Source organism: Malaclemys terrapin, chromosome 9 (genome assembly GCF_027887155.1).
Source record: "Malaclemys terrapin pileata isolate rMalTer1 chromosome 9, rMalTer1.hap1, whole genome shotgun sequence".
Classification (NCBI taxonomy): domain Eukaryota; kingdom Metazoa; phylum Chordata; order Testudines; family Emydidae; genus Malaclemys; species Malaclemys terrapin.
Window position 1 is genome coordinate 46785241 of NC_071513.1, and position 20006 is coordinate 46805246.

At 47.8% G+C, this 20006-nt stretch overlaps 1 protein-coding gene across 1 annotated transcript; it reads left to right on the forward strand.

The window, feature by feature from the left end:
• Window positions 1-15: 15 nt before the first annotated feature.
• CLIC2 (chloride intracellular channel 2) lies at window positions 16-17498 on the forward strand. The gene is made up of 6 exons (XM_054040505.1): window positions 16-461; window positions 7877-7986; window positions 9152-9277; window positions 11980-12086; window positions 13165-13346; window positions 15272-17498. Exons 1-6 carry the CDS (start codon window positions 405-407, stop codon window positions 15431-15433), a joined length of 744 nt encoding a protein of 247 aa, XP_053896480.1. The 5' UTR covers window positions 16-404; the 3' UTR covers window positions 15434-17498.
• Window positions 17499-20006: the final 2508 nt, after the last annotated feature.

Below are 20006 nucleotides of genomic sequence, written 5' to 3' on the forward strand. Positions count from 1 at the left end.
CATAAGCCCATGGCTCAGAAAGAGCCCAGGGCAGCATCTGGTCTGCTTGATAGCTGACAGGGGGACCTCTTGCATGCTCTCTGTTAGATTAGGATGCTGAGTCACAACTGGGAGGCCCTTGTGGAAATACCCTTGCCACTCCAGCTGTTGCTGCACATACTCTGTCACTCCTCCTCAGTTCAGAATTCAGGAGGAGGAAGGAAAAGAACCGCGATAGAACTGCCCATTGGTGAGTGAAGCTGGCAACGGGGCTTGGTGTATCTTCATTAGAGAGGTCCTTCACCATACACCAGCGGCTTTCCCACTGGATCGCCACCTGCTTCCACTCAGAGGTTCAATAGCAGCAAAGAACGGAGCAACTTGCTGCAGTGGAGAGCGGCTAGCAGTTTGAACAAGCAGAGAGGATGGCAAGCCAGCGGCACAGCCCTCGGAAGGAGCCTGAGATCGAGCTTTTCGTGAAGGTGAGTTTCAAAGACATGCTTATGAATTCTGCATGCTGGATTTACCCCAGGCAGGAAGAACAACGACCCACTAAACTCACCAGTTACTTTTGATGAAGTTACCTGCAGATTTTTTTACAAGTGCTTTATCATTTCAGAGTGGGGGGCATTGTCCCATTTGCAATGGTCAGCGGTACATACGGGCAGATAGACCCATGACTACATGTGTGTGTGCACAGCGGTTGGCAGAAAAGGATGCCAAGCATGCCCAAACTGGGGGAATTCCCAGGGAGCTGTGCATTCTACTGCGGAGTGCCAAAGGAACTGGCAGGTTATAAAGTTATCAAGGGATCAAGTTCCTTCGGTATGATGTTGTGTTATTAATTGTTGTTATGCTGATATAAATCATATGTACAGCAGTGTAAATATGGCATGTGCCTTACAGAGACAGATAAGGTGTGAGCCTGTCCAGAAGAGATAATATATAACAACACAAACACATACATTCAATTTCAGCTTCTCACCAAGTTGTGGTTGCAAGACAGACTCTCTGAACTGCTCTGTCTCTCTTTTGCTCTGTATGTGTCAATTATTCAGCTGAAGGCTGTTTTGCTGTAGAAATGTTTCCCCCTCCGTTAAGTGTTTTGGGGACAGTTTCCTTTGGAACATTTCAACTCCCTTCTTCAAAACATTCTTAGCAAAAGTGGAGAGAGCAATAAATAAATCAAAGAGCCTGAATTTCCAAATGAATGTCTGAGAGAGACATGACCCCAAACAACTTCCATAACTTTAAATTCCCTGGCCCTGTGCTTGTTACTTGGCTGGCCATTGATTACACCATCACAGTAATAGAACAACACGTGACTTTGTCTAGGGTATTTTGATGCAAACAGCAAATGCTCAAGATTTCACGCCACAAATAATGTTGAGATTCTGAGTCTTTTAAAAAGAAATGTTTAATGTTCTAAAAGTGTCATTTAAATGAGATAGGAGGTTTTATTCCCCAACTATTACAACGAATCCTTCCCACAGCAAATAACAGAAGGCTACCTTGGTCTATGTTAGAAATCTAGGGACTCAGACTCCACTCTCATTGTTGATGTACAGAACTGTCCAAAGTAAAACTATTCAGGGGTCAGGTAAAAGATATTATCTGTCCTTAACCTCTCAAAGCCTAGGCTAAGTTGCTGAACAGAGATACTTCATTAAGATCATCTTCTGTTCACTGTCCTTCAATTGTTAAAACCAAACTTGGCCCAGGGTATTTTGCTGGTGAATTCAGCGCTTCTGTGGTTCCCTGTTTTATCACTATTACTTAGCTAGTCCCTAACTATCTTAGGGAGAGGCAGGAAAATGATACACAAGATTGTTTCAAAACTGCATCAGAATCAAGGGGCTTTTTATTAGAGAAGGGAAACAGAAAACAAACGCTTAGTCAGTACTTCCCCTAAAACTTACTTAATTTAGCAGTAAAAAAACCCCTTGGAACAAGTAGTATGGTGGTAAACTAACAGTCCCCTACCATAACAGTTTCTGTGTTTTAACCAACTTTGGCAGGCAGCCTTTAATGAAACAGGGTCTGATCTAAAGGGGTGCTGAGCAACCACCGATCCCAATGGGAGTTGTAGGCTCTCAGCACCTCTCATGATCAAGAGCCAGATCCTGCTCCCCAATTAACACTGGAGTAACTTTAGAATTACACCCCATTCACACCAGTATTGGTAGGAGAGAATCTGGCCCTAAACCCCAATCTTGTTTTGGGGGGGAAAAGAATCCCATGAGATGCTGAGTGCTTCCCACAAGGTGCTGAACACCTAGTTCCAAGCACCTCACAGGACTGGTCTAGTCTCCTGGCAGAGATATTGACCAATAGGACATGGATGGTGTGATGCAGCTGCCCTTTTACCTACCTTTGCTATTGTTCCCAGAGTGACAGTTCCTGAAGCTCTATTGAGAACCTCTTGGTCTTGATTTTTCTTCCTTGTAACTCGTGCATCTTCAGATGGTAAAAGCTATTATTTGTGATCATTATTTCTATTCCTGAGGCATACGCTATTGTGCCAGGCACTATACAAACACATAGTAAGAGACAATCCCTGGCATGGCCCTTGGGCATGTCTTCATTGCAGTTCACTTGAGTTAGCCACACTCAATTTACCCCTCTGGAGTTAGCCTTGAGTGGGTGAGAGCAGCCACACGGAGGACTAACACTTGAGCTGTTGTGTCCACACCAGCATGCATTGCATTCACTCATGTGTGGCACTACGGCAACTGGGGGTCATCCCATGGTTCTTTGCTTTTTTGTAGGCTGAGCCACTCTATGATCTCTCTGTCAGTGAGTTGTGGGGAAACTTGCCTCTCCTTTCTGAGCACACGGGGAATTGTGGGAAGGCATCAGAGGACTATTAGCCCTCAAATGAAGCTAGCCTGCATCCACACTGCAGAGTGGTCATACCAGCAGCTGACAAGTTGTACTAACTTGAGCTTTACCCTATACCCGCACTTGGGCTCATCTACAGGAAGTAAAAGCACCACCACACTAGAGTCAATGGGTTTTGTGTCCGGACAGGACTCGAGTTATAACTCGAGTCAATTTTGCGGTGAAAACAAGACAGACAAAGGGTGCGAGAAAGGAATGATTATCTCTATTTTATAGATGGGGAAGAGAGGCACAAAGACATTAAGGGATGTATTTTAAAGGCACCTAATTTCCTGTGATTTCCAGGGGGGTTAGTGCCTGAATACCTTTAAAAATCTGACTCAAAGTGACTTGCCCAAGGTCACACAGGAAGTCTGTGTCAGAACTGGTGATAGACTGGCCATCGTCTTAACTGTTAACCTAAGAGCTAAATCTTCAGCTGCTATGGATCAGTGCAGCGCCACTGAAGTTGGTGGAGCTACACCAATTTATATGAGTTAAGGAGCTATCTGTCACTTTTTTCTACAATCGTCATTCTGTTGTTAAAATTCAGCTCTGTCTAACATTACCCAGCTTCGGATTAATTTTTAAAAGAATTGAAAAAATATACCATAAATCTTTCCTGTGCCCTCACTCTGGCACTTTGCTCCTATCAATTTCTATCCCTTCACTCCCCCTTGATCTGCAATATTGGTCCTCTCTTTAGGTCACCCAACCAACAATCTTTCTGTGTCTGTCGCTCAGCGGCTGATCCCTAGCTGTCACTGAACTCTCAAGCCTGGATGATCTGACTGCCCCCATTGCAATGGCAGGGAGAGTTCCTTACAGCTCAGGAGTGTATTGTAAGGGGCCATTTGTCAAATTGTACTAGCCCCTCGCCTGCTAGAGTCTGATTGCTAGGCGATTGCTTGTGAACGTGGCAGGACAACCCTGGCGAGTCAAATCCTCTGTGTCTAATGGGCCAGTTGAGTAGAGATAGCAGAGGAAGCTCCTTGCCCTGTTGATATGCTCCCAGTGCATCTGAACGTTAATCTAGGGAGATCACATCTAAGGCTGCCACCGTAGTTCAGTTTTAAATTCATTCAGTCCTTGGCTTCTGTGATAACAGTGTCAACACACGCACCATTCTTTCAGTATCACTTGTATTGTAGCTGTGGAGTTAGGAGAACATTCACTCCTTGCAAATAGGTCTCCATAAATCAGCATGTAATGACTTCCAGCTGTCTGTGGCCTAGCCTGAATCCGAATCAGCCATCTAGCACCAAAAAAAAAAAAAGCTCAGCTTCCCATTATCAGTGGCTATAGGGCAGGGGTCGGCAACCTTTCAGAAGTGGTGTGCCGAGTCTTCATTTATTCACTCCAATTTAAGGTTTCGCGTGCCTGTCATACATTTAACGTTTTTAGCAGGTCTCTTTCTATAAGTCTATAATATATAACTAAACTATTGTTGTATGTAAAGTAAACAAGGTTTTTAAAATGTTTAAGAAGCTTCATTTAAAATTAAATTAAAATGCAGAGCCCCCCGGACCGGTGGCCAGGACCCGGGCAATGTGAGTGCCACTGAAAATCCACTCGCGTGCCGCCTTCGGCACACGTGCCATAGGTTGCCTACCCCTGCTATGGGGTAGCCAATCTCCATTTTAGGTTTATGGGTTTGGTATTTTTTTTAATTCTCTGCAGTAGTAAAGGTCTCCAAGAAAGGTAATAAAGCTCTCTAAGCTTTCAGCACCCAGAAGATTTTCCTCATTTGTAAATATGACTATTTGAAAAGATTTTATTTATTACCTTTTTTAAAATCAACAAGTAGAATTTTGTGGGCAGTCCAAATTATTTTCTTACATATCCATTAAAAGAGGGGGTGACAAACACAGCAGACAAGGGCATGAAGCGGAGGTGAGGCAGAAGACTGTCTGAGTGCTGGTAGATATACAAATTGATTTTTAAAAGTTATATTAATTCATTTGTTCATATCAAATCAGTTCATCCGATTTGTTCTACATTTGTTCCCATAATTTCGTTATTTGTCTGACCCATGGGAGTTAGGCACCCAAATACTTTTGAGGATCTGGACCTAAAAGTTGTTCCATTTCTCTTAATTCTTTTATTCTGATTTATTCTGATCACCCCCCGTTCTGTAAATGTATTTGCTTCAGCAGCAAGAGGGCACAGTCCTGCAAACACATGGGCTTGGCTTTCAGTCTCTGAATAGTCCTACTGACTTGGGTGGAAATACTCTGGGGCTTAAAATTAGGCATGTAAGCATTTGCAGTGCTGAGGCCTTATAGTTACTAGTTACTTATTCCTGTTCCATATGACTCTTGAGATGGAAATTATTGATTACACAGCTTTTTGATCAGAAACGGTAACAGAAAATACTCTTGGGAGAATATTCATTTGAATAGTTTCTTTTCAGCATAATTAAGGTAAGGGGAGAACATTTTTAAATTGTCATTTTGTTTATTTAAACAATCGGCTTTCCTTGGTTTGATTCCGATGCTCTAGTTGTCTTTACAAGAGTCCGATGGATCAAGGTAAAATTTCCCAAGGTGCCTATGTAAGCAGGGGCCTGATTTTCTAAACTATGTAGGAGCGGGAGCCTAAAGCTGCAGACAGATACCTAGTGGCATTTCTGAAAGCCCTAAGCAGGCTGGGTGCCTCTCTCCCACTGAAAGCCCATGGGAGTTGGGTGCCTAACTTGTGGGGGACTTATTAAAGTACCTCTTAGGTGTCTATCTGTATTTTTAGGCACCCGAGCACCTCTAAAGTCTGGCCCTTGACTTTCAGTGGGACTGAGACGCCTCCAGTGTCTAAGGGTATGTCCACACTGCAATAAAACCCCAGTGGCTGGCCCGGGCCACCTGATACATGGGGCTCGGGCTGCGGGGCTGTAAGATTGCTGTGTAGACATTGGGGCTGGCCAATTCCGTGCAAGTTAGGGGCCTAACGACCTTAACAAATCTACTCTTAGGTGCTTCTGAAAATGTCACCCCAAGAGCCCAGTGTAGCCTGCAGACCCTGCGCATAGCACTGATGCACAAGAAGGCAGGAACCCAGATTGGGGGTTTATAAATGTGGAACCCCCAAGCTGGCATTGTTACAGTCACTTTTCAGAGTAGAACCCCACTTGAAGAAGGGGCCCACAGTTTGAGAGTTATTATTGCCTTGTATTGAACAATCCCACCTCTCCTATACTGACCTCAGAGCCTTCCAAATACATGCAAGACTCCTGGAGGGGCCTGTCTAGATGTATTTGTTGATTAGGACTTCTACAGAGAATGAAGGCTGTAATCTGTGTCTGACAAGGTAGTCCCAGGACTTGCTCAGTAGGCTTGCGCTATTCTTCATTTTTGTTGAAGACTGACTTTCGTTTTTAAAAAGGGAATTGTTTGTCTAGTTCATGGAAAATCTGAGCCTTTGGGAATTTACGCTGTGTCCCTTTAAATCAGCAAGTGAACAGTAAAAAGAAAACAAACTACTGTTTTCCTGGAAAACGTTAGTGCATTTTCTCCCACACCCTCCCTCTTGAGTTCTTCCTCCTGCCAGTGAGAAGCCTCCCTTCCTGTTGAATCCATTATCAAACTCCATTTTGTGCCTCCCGCCCCCACCAGCGCTGAGTGTACTGGCCTGCGCCTCCCTTTCTCACTTCCTGTCTGAGGAGCCCCTGACAATCCAGCTTCTAGAGACAGGCTTTCCAAAATATGGCAACAAGGGGCACAGAGAGCTTTCATATTGTCTTCCCCTCTGACCCAGCTCCCACCCAAAGAAACAAACAACACCACACTAGCGTATAAAACAATCACTGTGAGTGGTGCTGGGTCATGAACCCAGCAGCCCCACGAGGGGCCTGGCCCACCTGCTCTGATGACGATCAGTTTTGGTGCATTTCCGGTGCTCAGATACCATAGTGACAAGGGCCGTATAATTAGCTAGATTAAATTCAGTCTTTCAGGGGGTTGCTGCCACGTTCGCTAGAGTTAGGCCACCAATTTGGATGGGACTCCAAAGCTTTCCCAGCCCAGCTATCTCCAGTCCTGAGCCCTGTGTTTGGCGAATGCCCTGGTGACGTTGGGCTGTGATGCCTGGATGCTGGAGTGTGACTTCATAATGTTACATTTGCTTTTGTATGCACTGCAGGGGTGCAATGCAGGCTATCTGGGCTAGTGAACCCAGCCCATGGCCACTGCCACCTCCTCCACTTACACGACTCCTCTGACTTAGCTCCCCAAGCCTGGGTGTAAGTTAGCATAGTAGGGGCTAATTACCCCCTGCTTTGCATCATGTGTGATCATTCACAACTGTGCAAAGGAGCTGTGAACTGCCACCAGATCAGAATGCTAGGCCTAGATCCATGGCTGTGGCAAAGCTCAGACTGGCATGGGTGCAGTACTGGCCACTGCACTTCCCCAGTACTGGGCTGGCTATGCAGTGGGCTTCCCCCACCTCTCCCCTTCATCTTCCCCATGTAATTTCAATCAGCCTGATGCCCTGTCTCTGTAATGGACCCCCAGCCTCTAACCAACCCCAGACTTCTGGGAAGGGATTTCCAAAATACAGATGCAAACCTAGATCTGAATTTGGTGCTTAGGTGTCTCTCTGTGTAATGGATCCTGAATGGACCCCTGATCCTAACATATCCCTTAAAAAAACCTAAACACAGATGCAAACTTTGCAGCCTGGGCCTATATCTAGATAGACTATAAATGTGCCATGTGACTTAGATTATAGTTGCTACAAGAACCATCTGAGCATCTCCCATCTCTGATCCATTTGAAATCTGAACCATAATGTTGCATTGAATCTCCTTGTTAAAAAAAAAAAATGGAGAGAAAGGCACTTTTGACGGTCTGGGCCTAACTCCCAATGAAACCAGTGAATCACCTGTTATGCTGCCACTGTCTGTTTACCAAGCCCGGAGCTGTGCTAGCAGCTCCTTGCCCAAAGCCGCTTGCAGTGGCCCAGCTGTGGGAGACATCTTATGCCCAGTGAGCAACATTGGTCTATTTTGCTCCTTCTGCAGGCTGGCCTGGATGGCGAGAACATTGGGAATTGTCCCTTCTGCCAGCGTCTCTTTATGGTTCTGTGGCTCAAAGGAGTCAAATTCAACGTGACCACAGTGGACATGACGAGGTAAGGGAATGGTGGTAATTCTTGCCAGTGAGATATCCAGAGTACACAGCAGGGAAGCTCAGGGCTGCCCCTTGGATTGTGTGCACCAACAAAATCTTAAAAAGCAACAGAGGGTCCTGTGGCACCTTTGAGACTAACAGAAGTATTGGGAGCATAAGCTTTCGTGGGTAAGAACCTCACTTCTTCAGATGCAAGCTTATGCTCCCAATACTTCTCTTAGTCTCAAAGGTGCCACAGGACCCTCTGTTGCTTTTTACAGATTCAGACTAACACGGCTACCCCTCTGATACTCAACAAAATCTTAGTGTCATATGGCTCAATTGCTCTTCACTCTACACTTCAGATCTCTCCCGCTGTCAGCATCACATCCCCTTTCATTACATGTGCCATGTCACTGGCATAGATGGAGCTGACTGGCATCATTACGAGGCGGTGTCCCTGCTAGCAGTCTAGCTGTGACCAAATTCTCGCCTCACTTATGCTCCATTTGCCCCCCGCCACTGACCTCCCTGGAATTACACAGGGGATAAGCCAGCAGGAAATTTGGTCCCAAAAATCAACAGTTCAGGCCATTGTAAGCAATTGGGGACACAATGTGAACAACAAAAGTTTGTCCATGGAGATTTATACAAGATATCCTGCAGAGACAGGGCCATGAAAAGATGGCAGTGAGCCCTCTCAGCAAATTGAAATGACTACACATATCCCATGTGCCGCCAAAGATGGATGTCCCAATGGCCAGTGAAGTCAATGGGAGCTGTGAACTCAGTGTAGAATTTGGGCCTTTATCTCGGGAGCTACCTCTCCTGATCAGCATGGCTCTGGCTCCAAAACACGGGGCCCATGATTCCTTCTCACCACTGTGTCTCCTCCATGTACTAATCTGTGTCTCTCACTATTTGATGCCTTCATCATGTGGTGTTTAAGAGCAGGTTGGACAAACACCGGTCAGGGATGTTCTAGGTTTACGTGGTCCTGCCTCAGTGCAGAGGCCTGAACTAGATGACCTCTCAGGGTCCCTTCCTGTCCTACCATTCTATGTTCTTCTTGGTAGTTGTGCATGGTGGGGAGATGAGATTGTGACACTGCACTTGCAGTGAGGTCTTCGCCTCAGCAGTGAATCCCTCTTTAAAAAAATAAATAAATAAATAAATCATTATTTCAGGAAACCTGAAGAGCTGAAATCTCTGGCTCCAGGGACCAACCCTCCATTCTTATTGTTCAACAAGGAGCTGAAAACAGACTTCATTAAGATCGAGGAGTTCCTGGAGCAGACGCTGGCGCCTCCTAAGTATTTATTATCATAGTATTATGCACTTCTTTGCAACCTTCCAACCAGGAGATGTGAACTGCCACCAGATCAGACCACTGGGCCTAGATCTGTGGCCATGGCAAAGCTCGAATGGCATGGGTGCAGTAGTGGCCATTGCACTTACCCAATTCTGGGCTTCCCCTGCCCCCCCCCCTCCTCTCGCCCCTTGCACTTTGCAAACATTGATCAGTTCAGCAATGGTACTCATCTTATGGGGCGGTGGGAACGGACAGAGGCACAGAGTGGGACTGGGAGCCAGTGGCAGTGAGTAGAATGTCCCTTGGCCCTAGTCCCTTGCTCTGAGCAATATATTGCTCTCTCCATGAGGGTATTGCTGAGGCCAAAGTACTGCTGTGTGTCCCTCAGAAGAAGCAGAGATAGGCTTTTGCCTAGTGTGAGACGGTTGGTTTAAGGTTGTGACCCTCCCTCCCCCTTCCTCTATGAATAGCTAAGCAGCAAGGAAACAGTTTGGCCGGTGAGATAACACAATGGGAGGAAATTCACTGTGTGATCTCTGGATGCAGGCAAAGAGGGAAAGGGGCCGGACAGGCGAGCCACAGGGGTGGGGGATGTGGTGAGAAGTGCAAGTGGATCGGTTTAGAGACCCAAGAAGCAGATGCCATTATTTTTGCAGCAGGGGAGGGGAAGGGATCTGAAAACCTTTTTTCTGCTTGTTTTTGAAAGGGGCAGGTGCATGTAGCTGAGCCAAGGTGAACACTCCAGCCCAGGGGTTAGGAGTGCAGCTAGCTCCCAGCTGAGCGGTTATTATGCGCTCATTCTTGGCTCTCTCCCCAAAGGTTCACTGCAGTGGTAAACAGGAGACACCTTAAAGAGCCAGAACAGTTCACAGCTGGGGCTTTAGGCCAGATCCTGAGCTGGAGAAAGCTGTGTGGCTCCCCCGAGTCTCCCCCCCTCACCTCCCTGATGAGTTACTAGCTGTTGGTGGCTGCATGGCTGTCTGGATGGAACCCAAAGCAACACTCTTTGGATAGCAGGGAGCAGAATCCTAGCCTGGGTTTCCTCCTTCAGCTCCATATTGCCCTGAAAACTCCCCTCTGTGCCTAGCCAAACTTTGGAACATACCTAGCTAGAGGTCATTGTTGCACGACCCTTTCCAGATGGCAGCCACGTCCCGAGCAAGCTGGCATGGGGGCACTCCAGGAGCTCATGCTAGAGGAATCCAAGATACTCGCTAGGTCCTAGGGCCAGATCTGCAAACAAGCTCAGCACATTGGGCACATGTTGGGTGCTGGGATATCTTGCAAATCTGTCCACAATGGCAGGGGCTGAGCCCCTCTGAAAGCCCCGGCCTGAGAGGCCTGATTCCTGTGGGAGTTAGGGGCTGAAATGCCTCTGGAGGAGTGCACCCTTAGCAACCATCAGACACACCAATACTCAAGGCTCAAGCCTTTCACTGGGTGACTGCTGAGCACATGAAACACTGAGGCTTTGCTCTCCATCCTCGCTCACCTAACAGCTTTCAGCCCAGCAGGCACAGCACAGAGATGGGGCAGGTGTGAGTCTCAGCTCAGTGCAATGGCATGGTGCAGTCCTGCCCTCTCCTCTCCCAGACAAGGGCACTTAGACCAACAGCTTATGGATTAACTCCTGTACAGAGTACAAAGCTCTTTAGCCCCTCAAGTCTTCCCATTCTTCTGGGAGCTAATTCAGGCCTCTTCCCCTAAGCTCAGGAGTCCCACAGCCTCCTCCACGGCCTGAGTAATAATTCAGGCAGGCTTACCTCCCTTGCATTTGAGAGTCCACCAGCCCCCCTCCAGGGCTCACAGGTCAGTCCTTCCAGCCCTGCCCTGCCCTGGGAAAGCTCAGCCAGCAGTAGTGCTGATCTCCTGGGGAATTTCCTCTAGGTGCACCCACCACCAGCTGAGCTCCTTTCCTCATGTCCAGGCCCTTGTTAACTGCCAGCCAGCCACCTGGGCATGGCATTAATGACCTACAGGTGGGCTGAGATGAGGTTGCTCTCCTTAAAGGGACCGGCCACCCTGTGACAAACAGATTAATGGGAAAAAGCATATTACCTGCTCAGATTGTCAGGTCTAGTTACAGAACAGCACCCCCTGCCAGGAGAGGTTTTGGTACCTACAGCAGTGTTATTTTGAGGCACCCTTCAACCTTCTTCACTCATTCCTCACCCCAGGCCACTGGGTAGGTACTGGAGCTGCTAGCCTGTGCTGCCGCAGCTTTGATCTAGCAGCCAGAGCTAGCTAGATTAGAACTGGCTTGGGTCTGTCTACACGGGCTGCAGTCCCCGCTCTGACTGCAGAGTGGACAGACCCTGAGTCTGGCAAAGCCCACCTTAGGGCCAGTGCAGGGCTGGGCCTAACACAACAGCTGGGATGATGTTGGCCTGCGGGGTATACTGGGATACCTCGAGAACAAAAGGCATTTCCCCATGGGAGCTGCATGAGTTTCCATATCCCCCTCGTGCCAATCCGTGCACTCCTGTCTGAGGCCAGCATCCCGGAAGTGCCAGCAGAGCTCAGAGCTTCCCCCTATCCCTTGGGCAGGAAGTTAGATGAGGTTGATCATTGCAGGGCTTTATGCTTTTGAACCCATCTCAGTGCTTGTGGGTTGTATAGTCACCAGAGGAGAATGCAGCTGACTAGCTTTCTAATGGCAGAGTGAATTCTCCATATATGACTCTATGCAATTATCTGTTTAAGGTACCCACACTTAAGCCCCAAATACAAGGAGTCCTTTGATGTGGGCAGCAACATTTTTGCCAAGTTCTCTGCATACATCAAGAATCCCCGCAAGGAAGCGAATGAGAGTAAGGAACCCTGGGGTATTTTTATTTATTATTCTGAGTTCATCATTTCCCCTGGAAATTTACTTCCCTGGATCCTGAAGCAAAACCTATTAGAAAAATAGCTCGCTCACCCAAGGAGATCCAGAGGGCGTATCAGCTGTTCACAGTCCATGAAGGTGGGGATGTCGGTGCACAGAATGGGAGCTACAGAACCTCCAGGAGAGGTGGAGGGGATGCCTCTCAACAGCAGCGGCAGGGATCTAGAGGTGCTGAGTATTGGTGATAACTCCTGTGTGCAGGATTCCTGCTCGTTGAGAGGGCATCCTATGGCTGGGCTGGAGTCCCCACTGTCTCCCACACTCCACCCGCCCAAGTGATGCCCCCAGGAAGTAAAGCAATAAATTGGAAGGACAAAAGCAACCCTGCCTTTCACCCAGCACCATTTGAGGATCATGATCCATAGCTTGTGCTGTAAATGCCTGGAAGCAGCACAGCATCAGGCTAGGTGGCTGCTAAAGGAGCAGCTCTGGTAGCTCCACCTGCACAGAGACCTGTTCTGTACACACTGTGAGCAGTTCTGGCACACCCTACGGGGGGCAGTGGGACATCGCACTGTGTTTGGTGGATCTGGGCTTGGGGAGGCAGTCTACCACTGGTTTGGCCAACCCCCTCTAACCACTCCCTCTCAGAGAAAGGTGGCAATACGTATTAGGGGCACGTTCAGATCCTAAGCTCTTTGGAAGGTGCCAAAAGGATATCTTCCGGGGTTTCTCCACCAAAATCCCAACAGCGGTCCCAGGTGGAAACCCCTCTTCATGTATGGTCCAGCTCAACGGTACAAGTATCAGGGATTTGTTTGTGAGGGTGGAAATTTTTTTTTTTTTTTTTATGGGGGCAGGGGCACGGATTCTGTCTATACCTACGCATTGGGGCAGGTTCCTTATCTGACGCCAGGGGCCCTGACTGTGATCTCAGTTGGGCTGTTGTAGATCAAGAATAACTCTACTGAAATCAGTGGAGTTGCAGTGAAATTGGTGGGTGTGAGAGCAGAATCTGCTCAAGGTCTTTCACACTAACACTGGTTTCTCCTTGGGTGCAGCTTTTGAGAAGGCTTTGCTGAGGGAGTTCAAACGCCTGGATACCTACCTGAACAACCCGCTCCCTGAAGAAATCGACCAGGACAGTACTGAGGAAGTCCTGGTCTCCAACAGGAAGTTCCTGGATGGGAACAGGCTAACGTTAGCTGACTGCAATCTGCTGCCCAAGCTGCACATCATCAAAGTAAATCCACCCACTAGCTACAGAGGCCACAATCTCTGGGTCAAAGGGCAGGCCAGCACACGAAGTACAAGATTTTCAAAAGTGCCTTCATGCCCAGGGAGTGCAAGGTCCTGTGACAGTTAGCAGGACTTGTGCTCCTAAGTCACTTAGGCCTACCACCTCATTGAGATCAATGCCAGTTAGGCACATGAGTACCTTTGAGGATCTGGGCCTTAGGCGCTTGTGAGAATCACCTCCCAAAGCAGTACAGGTCCCTTTACACTCCCAACTAGAGCCAGCTCACCACATCTGACCTTGTGAAGATTTGGGGAGCTGAGGCGCTGTCCAGTTCCAGCTCAGAATATCTTGACTCAAGCCTGTCTGTATTCATCCCTTTGGCACTATCCCCTGCTCGGTGTCTCGCTTGTCCCTTCAATAGGGCATTTACCTGGGCAGTGGGCTGGAGAGGGAGGCTAGAAGAAGGTGAGCCAGGTCTGATCATTTAAACATGGGTGCATTTCATCCCAAGGAGAGTGAAGGAAGCTCCATCACTCTAGGGAGCTAAAGCTAAGCGGGAAAAGCACTGGAGAGAAACCTGTAGGGGCAACCCCACTCCAGCCCCTGCTCTTCCATGAGGGACCAACAGCACTAGCCAGACCCAAACACAGTGCTGGTAACCAAAGTCTGGGAAGCTCCTGGCTAGATCTCAAAGGCGATGTCCCCAGTAAAGCCTTCACAGTATCACCCCTTCTGGCCGTGTGAAGCTCTGATGTTATTTTCAGGGGTATGGCTTTCACAGCCAGTACTTTTGGAAGTGCTGGGACACCTTTGTGTCTCTGGTTCAAAGCCAGACTGGGTGGACAGCTCCCCTCCTGCCTGCAACCCTCCTCTGCTTCTGGATTTAACAGCCTTGAACCCATCCATCTCATCCATAATGAACAATAAGTGTGAAGTCAGGGAGAGCATTGCTGCAGGAACAGAGCACAGTGTGTAATAGCCATCCCTGACATGCTGGATGGATGAGCCGAGAAAGCTGAGATTCTGAGCTGACAGGTCTATTGATCTCTCTCCAGCAAAGCTGGCCATCTTCTTCCTCTGAATGAGGGTATTGATCCAGAAGGGATGGGAGGGATTTGTGGGAACTCAGTGGACTTCACTGTTTCATCCACTTCATGATTTTCACTCCCTCTCTTACGTGGATTGCCTTGGCCAACCTTTAGGGGGCAGCCTGGGAGTTCCAAGTCAAGATTCACCCTTAGTTGCTCATACATATGGAGTCCTGTTTGGTCCAAGATGCTACAGTGGAACCTCAGAGTTACAAATGCCTCGGGAATGGTTGTTCGTAACTCTGAACAAAATGTTCTGGTTCTTTCAAAGTTTACAACTGAACAGTGACTTAACACAGCTTTGAAACTTTACTCTGCAGAAGAAAAATTCTGCTTTTAACCATCTTAATTTAAATGAAACAAGCACAGAAACAGTTTCTTTACCTGGTCAAAAAAATTTTTAAAACTTTCCCTTTATTTATTTTTGTAGTTTATGTTTAACACAGCACTGTACTGTCTTTTTTTTTTTTGGTCTGCTGCTGCCTGATTGCATAATTCCGGTTCCAAATGAGGTGCATGATTGACTGATCAGTTCGTAACTCTGAGGTTCTACTGTAGCACCTAGAAACCCCAGCTGAGACTGGGGCCCCATTGTGCTGGACACTGCCCAAGGTGGGATTATTGTCCCCATTTTACAGATGTGAACTGAGGCACAGAGAGATTAGGTGAGTTGCCCAAGGAACTAATGATGGATCTAGGAAGTGAAGTCTGAATTTCTGCATACCAGGCCAGTGCCTTAACAACAAAGCCTGCCGGCCTCCAGGTCAATGGGGCCAGATCTTATCTGGATACCCAGAAGTCTAATAATCACCTGCATTTTCTCACCCTTCATCCCTCTAGATTGCTGCCAAGAAATACCGTGACTTCGAGATCCCAGCGGAAATGACAGGCATCTGGCGCTACCTCCACAATGCTTACTCCCGTGATGAGTTCAGCCACACATGCCCAGCCAATGAGGAGATAGAACGCACCTATGCCAGCGTTGCCAAGAAGATGACCTAGGGGCAGCCAAACGAGACGGTTTTTGAAACCCCTCTTTCCATTGGAAACACTGCCGTGAAAGCTGCCTTCTTCTGAATGGCCATGCCAGTAGAACAGCCCAGTCCTGTCACCTGCAAACATTTGGGGATCTAGGAACTGGAGGAATCATTATGATCTAATTAGTAACAGCCTTTCAGAAAATAACCCTGTGCTTCCAGCTGCTGCAGCTATCCTCCTCATGTGTAGATTGACTGCACCCTGATTTTACAGCTATAATCATTGCATGTAGCGAAATGCCACCACCCAGCTGCCGAGGCAGCTGCTTTGTCATTCCTTAGAGGCTAGGATTCCCAACCTTTTTGTGGGATCACCAACGTTTATTGTGCAAAACTGCGCAGAGCTGGTGACCATGCGGCATAGAGCGGTTTAAGTATCCCCCTTTTGAATCTGGAGGACGGGGTACAAATGATGTCTTAGATCCCAGCAAAATGGGTTTTCACATATGCATAGAGTTTAGGCCAGAAGACACCATCAGATCATCTAGACTTACCTACCCTGTATAACACAGGGCATTACATTTCACCCACTTACCTCTGCTTTGAGCCCAATCACTTGTGTTTGGCTAAAGTATATTTTCTGGAAAGTCATTTGAAGACACCAAGAGATAGAGAATCCACCACTTCCCTGGAGCGTTTATGCCCATGGTTAATCACCCTCACTGGTAAAAAGGAATGTGCCTGATTTCTAATTAGAATTTGGAGAAGCTCCATCAAATTGCTGTGGAAAAATAGTGTGCTCAGGATGTGCACAGGGCTGCACCAGCGGGGGCTGCTCTAGATGAGGAATGAGGTGCCCTGGCGGAGCTGTGTGAAGGCTCCAGCATGGGAGGCTCTGCAAGTCACAAACATACCAACAACAGACACTGAACTACAGTGCCTTCCCCTCCTCCAATACCAGGTTTCCATTGCTTTGTCTCCACTGACTTCAGCAGAGCTCCTCCTGAGGCATGTAGGTGTAGGTTCGAGGTAGATCAGGCTCACACATATCACAAGCTCAATACAGAGCACCAGCAGCAAAGAGCCATTTCTTATACAAAGTTCACCCGGTAAGTGTCAGTGATCAGCTTGGAAACTCTTGCAAGAGATCTGCCCCGGTCTTACTGCTGGAATGTGCACTGCTAAGACTCAGGTGCTTCATCTCCAGATCTCCATGATCCCGCGCAGCAACGCAGCTTGATCAGGAGAGGTTCCCCTTGCAGGTACAGGCAGTGCAGGAGTTTTCCATGATTGGGCAGCAGACTGTGAACTTTCCCCTGATCCCACACAAGCTGTACCCACCTGCGCAGCCAACCAGAGTGAACAAAAATTCATTTGCTTTCTAAAACAAAAGGGTTTTTATAATTGATGTGCAGCGTATCAAGGTCAAACAGTGTGTGCGTGTGCACAGAGCACCCAGGGCCACTTCCATAGCTGGGTGAGCCTAGCGCAGTTCCACTGAAGGGCAAGACCAGCTAAGGATCTGGCCCATATAAGCATGGAGTGACTGATGCTGGCTTAAGAAGTACGACCCTTAAGGCCCTTTTCTACCACTGCAACCTTGGGGATTGCTGCTAGCTCTGGCATAGTCCAGGAGGCAACTGACAGAGGTTTGCTGGGAGGGGCTGGCCCAGTGCTCATGCCAGCCCTGCCCCTTCTCATCCAGCATTATCCACTCTATGGTGTGAACTGGCTATCTACAGGGACCCATGGGATGTTGGGAACATTTTGCATGGCCACACTCTCCTCTCCTCCATTAGATTTGTGCTGCTGGGGCCTCCCGCCAAAATCTGTACCCAGGGATCTGACTCCTCGCCCCAAATAGTACGGAAACCAGTGGCAATGTAGATATTCTGTAGAATGCAATGGCCTGCCTATAATGTACTGAGCGTTACAGATCTGCACTGGGCTGATGGTAAAAGCCCCCTAGAAAACCCACTAAGTTTCTCTCTTACTTGTACTTTTGCACTAAATAGTGTGTACTCGCAATTCTGCTTTTGATATATTTGTTAGTTTCATTCAAGTGATAATAAACTTTATTTTATATACAACTTTCACAACCTGGCCCCATACTGCTGTCCAGGAGACGCTGAGAGCTAGAGAAGGCAGTAGAGCATGAAAAGGTGTGTGGTTATGCTGGGAACATGAGGAAGTGAATATTAATTGCATTTCTAAAATAAACAGTAATAATAACTTCCATTTTCTGTGCAGTCCCTTGTGCTGAAGGATCCTAATATGCTGTACAGACTAGAGGGATATAGACACCACCTGCAAGGCAGCCCGCTCTGGGGTGGCACACTGCATCTGCTCTGCATCTCAAATTCTATAGAGCAGCGTCACATGAACAGGAATTTCATGACCCCTTTACTCCCCTCAGAAACTGCAGAATGGGAGAAGCCACAGCAGCATAGCAACAGCTGTGGTATTATTGACGATGTCACTCACTGGCAGTAGGAACAGTGCAAAGGACAGGGACTACTGACCACATGTTGGTTGAGGTCATGGCCCTCCATAGGACTCCCAGGCCCCGCAGTTTTGGCAGCATGGCCTGTCCCTTTGCTGTGCTGATATTAGTCCCCTGTTGGCATCTGACGTGCCCATTCCACCAGTGAGGGATGCAGAGCATATAGGGCACTTACTGCTGGTCAGTAACTTCTGCCATTGCTTTCTGCACCTTGTGCTTGGATTTGGGAGAGGAACATGCTGCATCCAAGGACTGGTCCCTGACTCCTCCCTGAGGGGTAGGCCCCATTTCACCATGTCCACGACGGTCCTCAATCCACAGCAAACATGAGTCTGTTCAGCAGCAGCAAGCTGTAGCCACTGGTGCTTTTAGCTCTGGAGGTCCCCAGTTCAGTCCCTGGTGTGCAAGGACCTCCAAGTTGCCTGTGCATTCTACATAGTGCCATCGGATGGCACCATGCAGCAGCATTTCCTGTCTTTCTGTGAGCCCTTTATGCTTCATTTACTCCCACCTGTTTCCTCTGTGCAATGTAAGGGAGGGAAGAAGAGGGGCCAAAGACACTAAACAAGATGGACTCAGAGAGTAAAGAGAAAGAGCCAAACACACAAGAAATCAAGAAAATGTATTAAACATGTCAGAGTTTATTAAATAAAATAGCTCCAAGTGGGGTTAAGCCACCAAGTGCTAGAACTGGGGGAATGAACAGCGGCAAACCTGGTGAGATGGACAATTGCTAAGTGCATATCCCGGAGGCCTGGAAAATGGTCAGTAATGGGTTTTCTTTTTCTTTTTCCCCACTTAGCTGTCTCTGTTGCCAGACCAAGTCTGGCCTTTATCCCTCAGCAGCTACACCATTCCATTGCTATAATCCACACAGCCACAAGAACGGTTTAGCTGCTTTACGAGTCAGTCATGTGATGTGCAGGAAACCAGTGCAGCTGCCTTGTGGTTTTCAACATGAGAGTTTGATCATTCAGTTTTCTTCTTAATTGCCCGCTGATCCTGGGGCATGGAGCACTCTCGCCTTGTGACCTCTGCAATGGGCCTGACAGGCACAAGAACAAACCGACAAATGCCCAGCATGGGTCATGCTCTTTTGTCTTCCTAGTTTGTCTGAAATTTGCAATGCTGAAACAAGCCTGGAACAGTTCCAGCCCTTTAAGATTCCTCCTGTGGTGCAGCACGGGGATGTCTCTTTCCAGGAGCTCAGCATTATTCAGTGGAATTCACACTGCAGGATAGGGGGGACCTTTAAAGGCACCAGATGTCTGATTCTCACACTGCAGGATACTTGACTTCAGTGGGTTTCCGTGCACGCTGTGGCAGGGGAATACAGCCCCAGGACTGTAGCCTATATTTCAATATGGACTATTTCATCTGAACAGAGTCAAACCCTGTTCTTTCTCTCAACATACTAAGCCCATTACCCTCTTACAAATGCTCTCCTCTTTCCACCGACGCATCCTCATTATTTGTAATGCTATTCACAAAGCAATGCATGCTCTTCCATGGCAGCTGCAGAGAGGCTGGGGGGCACAAAGGCAGGCAAGGAAGGGGCATACGCATCCAAGGGGGATGAGTTTGTGGAGGACTCTTGGTGGAGGACTCACAAAGTGCATGTCTGCGTTGGGATGGACATGTGACAGGCAGCCTCAGTTGGTGATACAGTACTTCCAGAAGCAGGCTGGGACAAGGAGAGTGGAGGAGAAGTGTGACAGTCAGTGGGAGGGGATACAGCACAGTTCTGATACAGCAACATGGCTGAGCTTTGTGGATACAGTTATCTAGCCAAGCACCTATAGTTGCCCTGGCAATCAGTTCCAAAGCCAGGTAGTTAGATGGCTCACTGTTAGCACTTGGACCCACCATTCTGCATTCACAATAGCTTGTGAGTAGAAAAGACAGACGCTTCTATCTGGAAATGTCAGATAGAGCACCTGACGGTGTTAAATTGAGCAGACTGATGGAGCAATGGACCTCCCTAACCCTTTAATTCACCATATAGGTGAAACTTTGTGGTGGGAAGTTAATGGTTTCAGTGGAACAGCTAAGAAGTCTCCATTTTTGAGAAAGGCTCCTGAAAATTCCTCTGTTT

Bases quoted from the DNA above. Each gene is read 5' to 3' on its own strand.
- CLIC2 (XM_054040505.1), top strand. From the start codon at position 405: ATGGCAAGCCAGCGGCACAGCCCTCGGAAGGAGCCTGAGATCGAGCTT. The intron at 462-7,876 runs GTGAGTTTCAAA...CTCCTTCTGCAG, and splicing joins AGATCGAGCTTTTCGTGAAG to GCTGGCCTGGATGGCGAGAA. The intron at 13,347-15,271 runs GTAAATCCACCC...TCATCCCTCTAG, and splicing joins CCAAGCTGCACATCATCAAA to ATTGCTGCCAAGAAATACCG.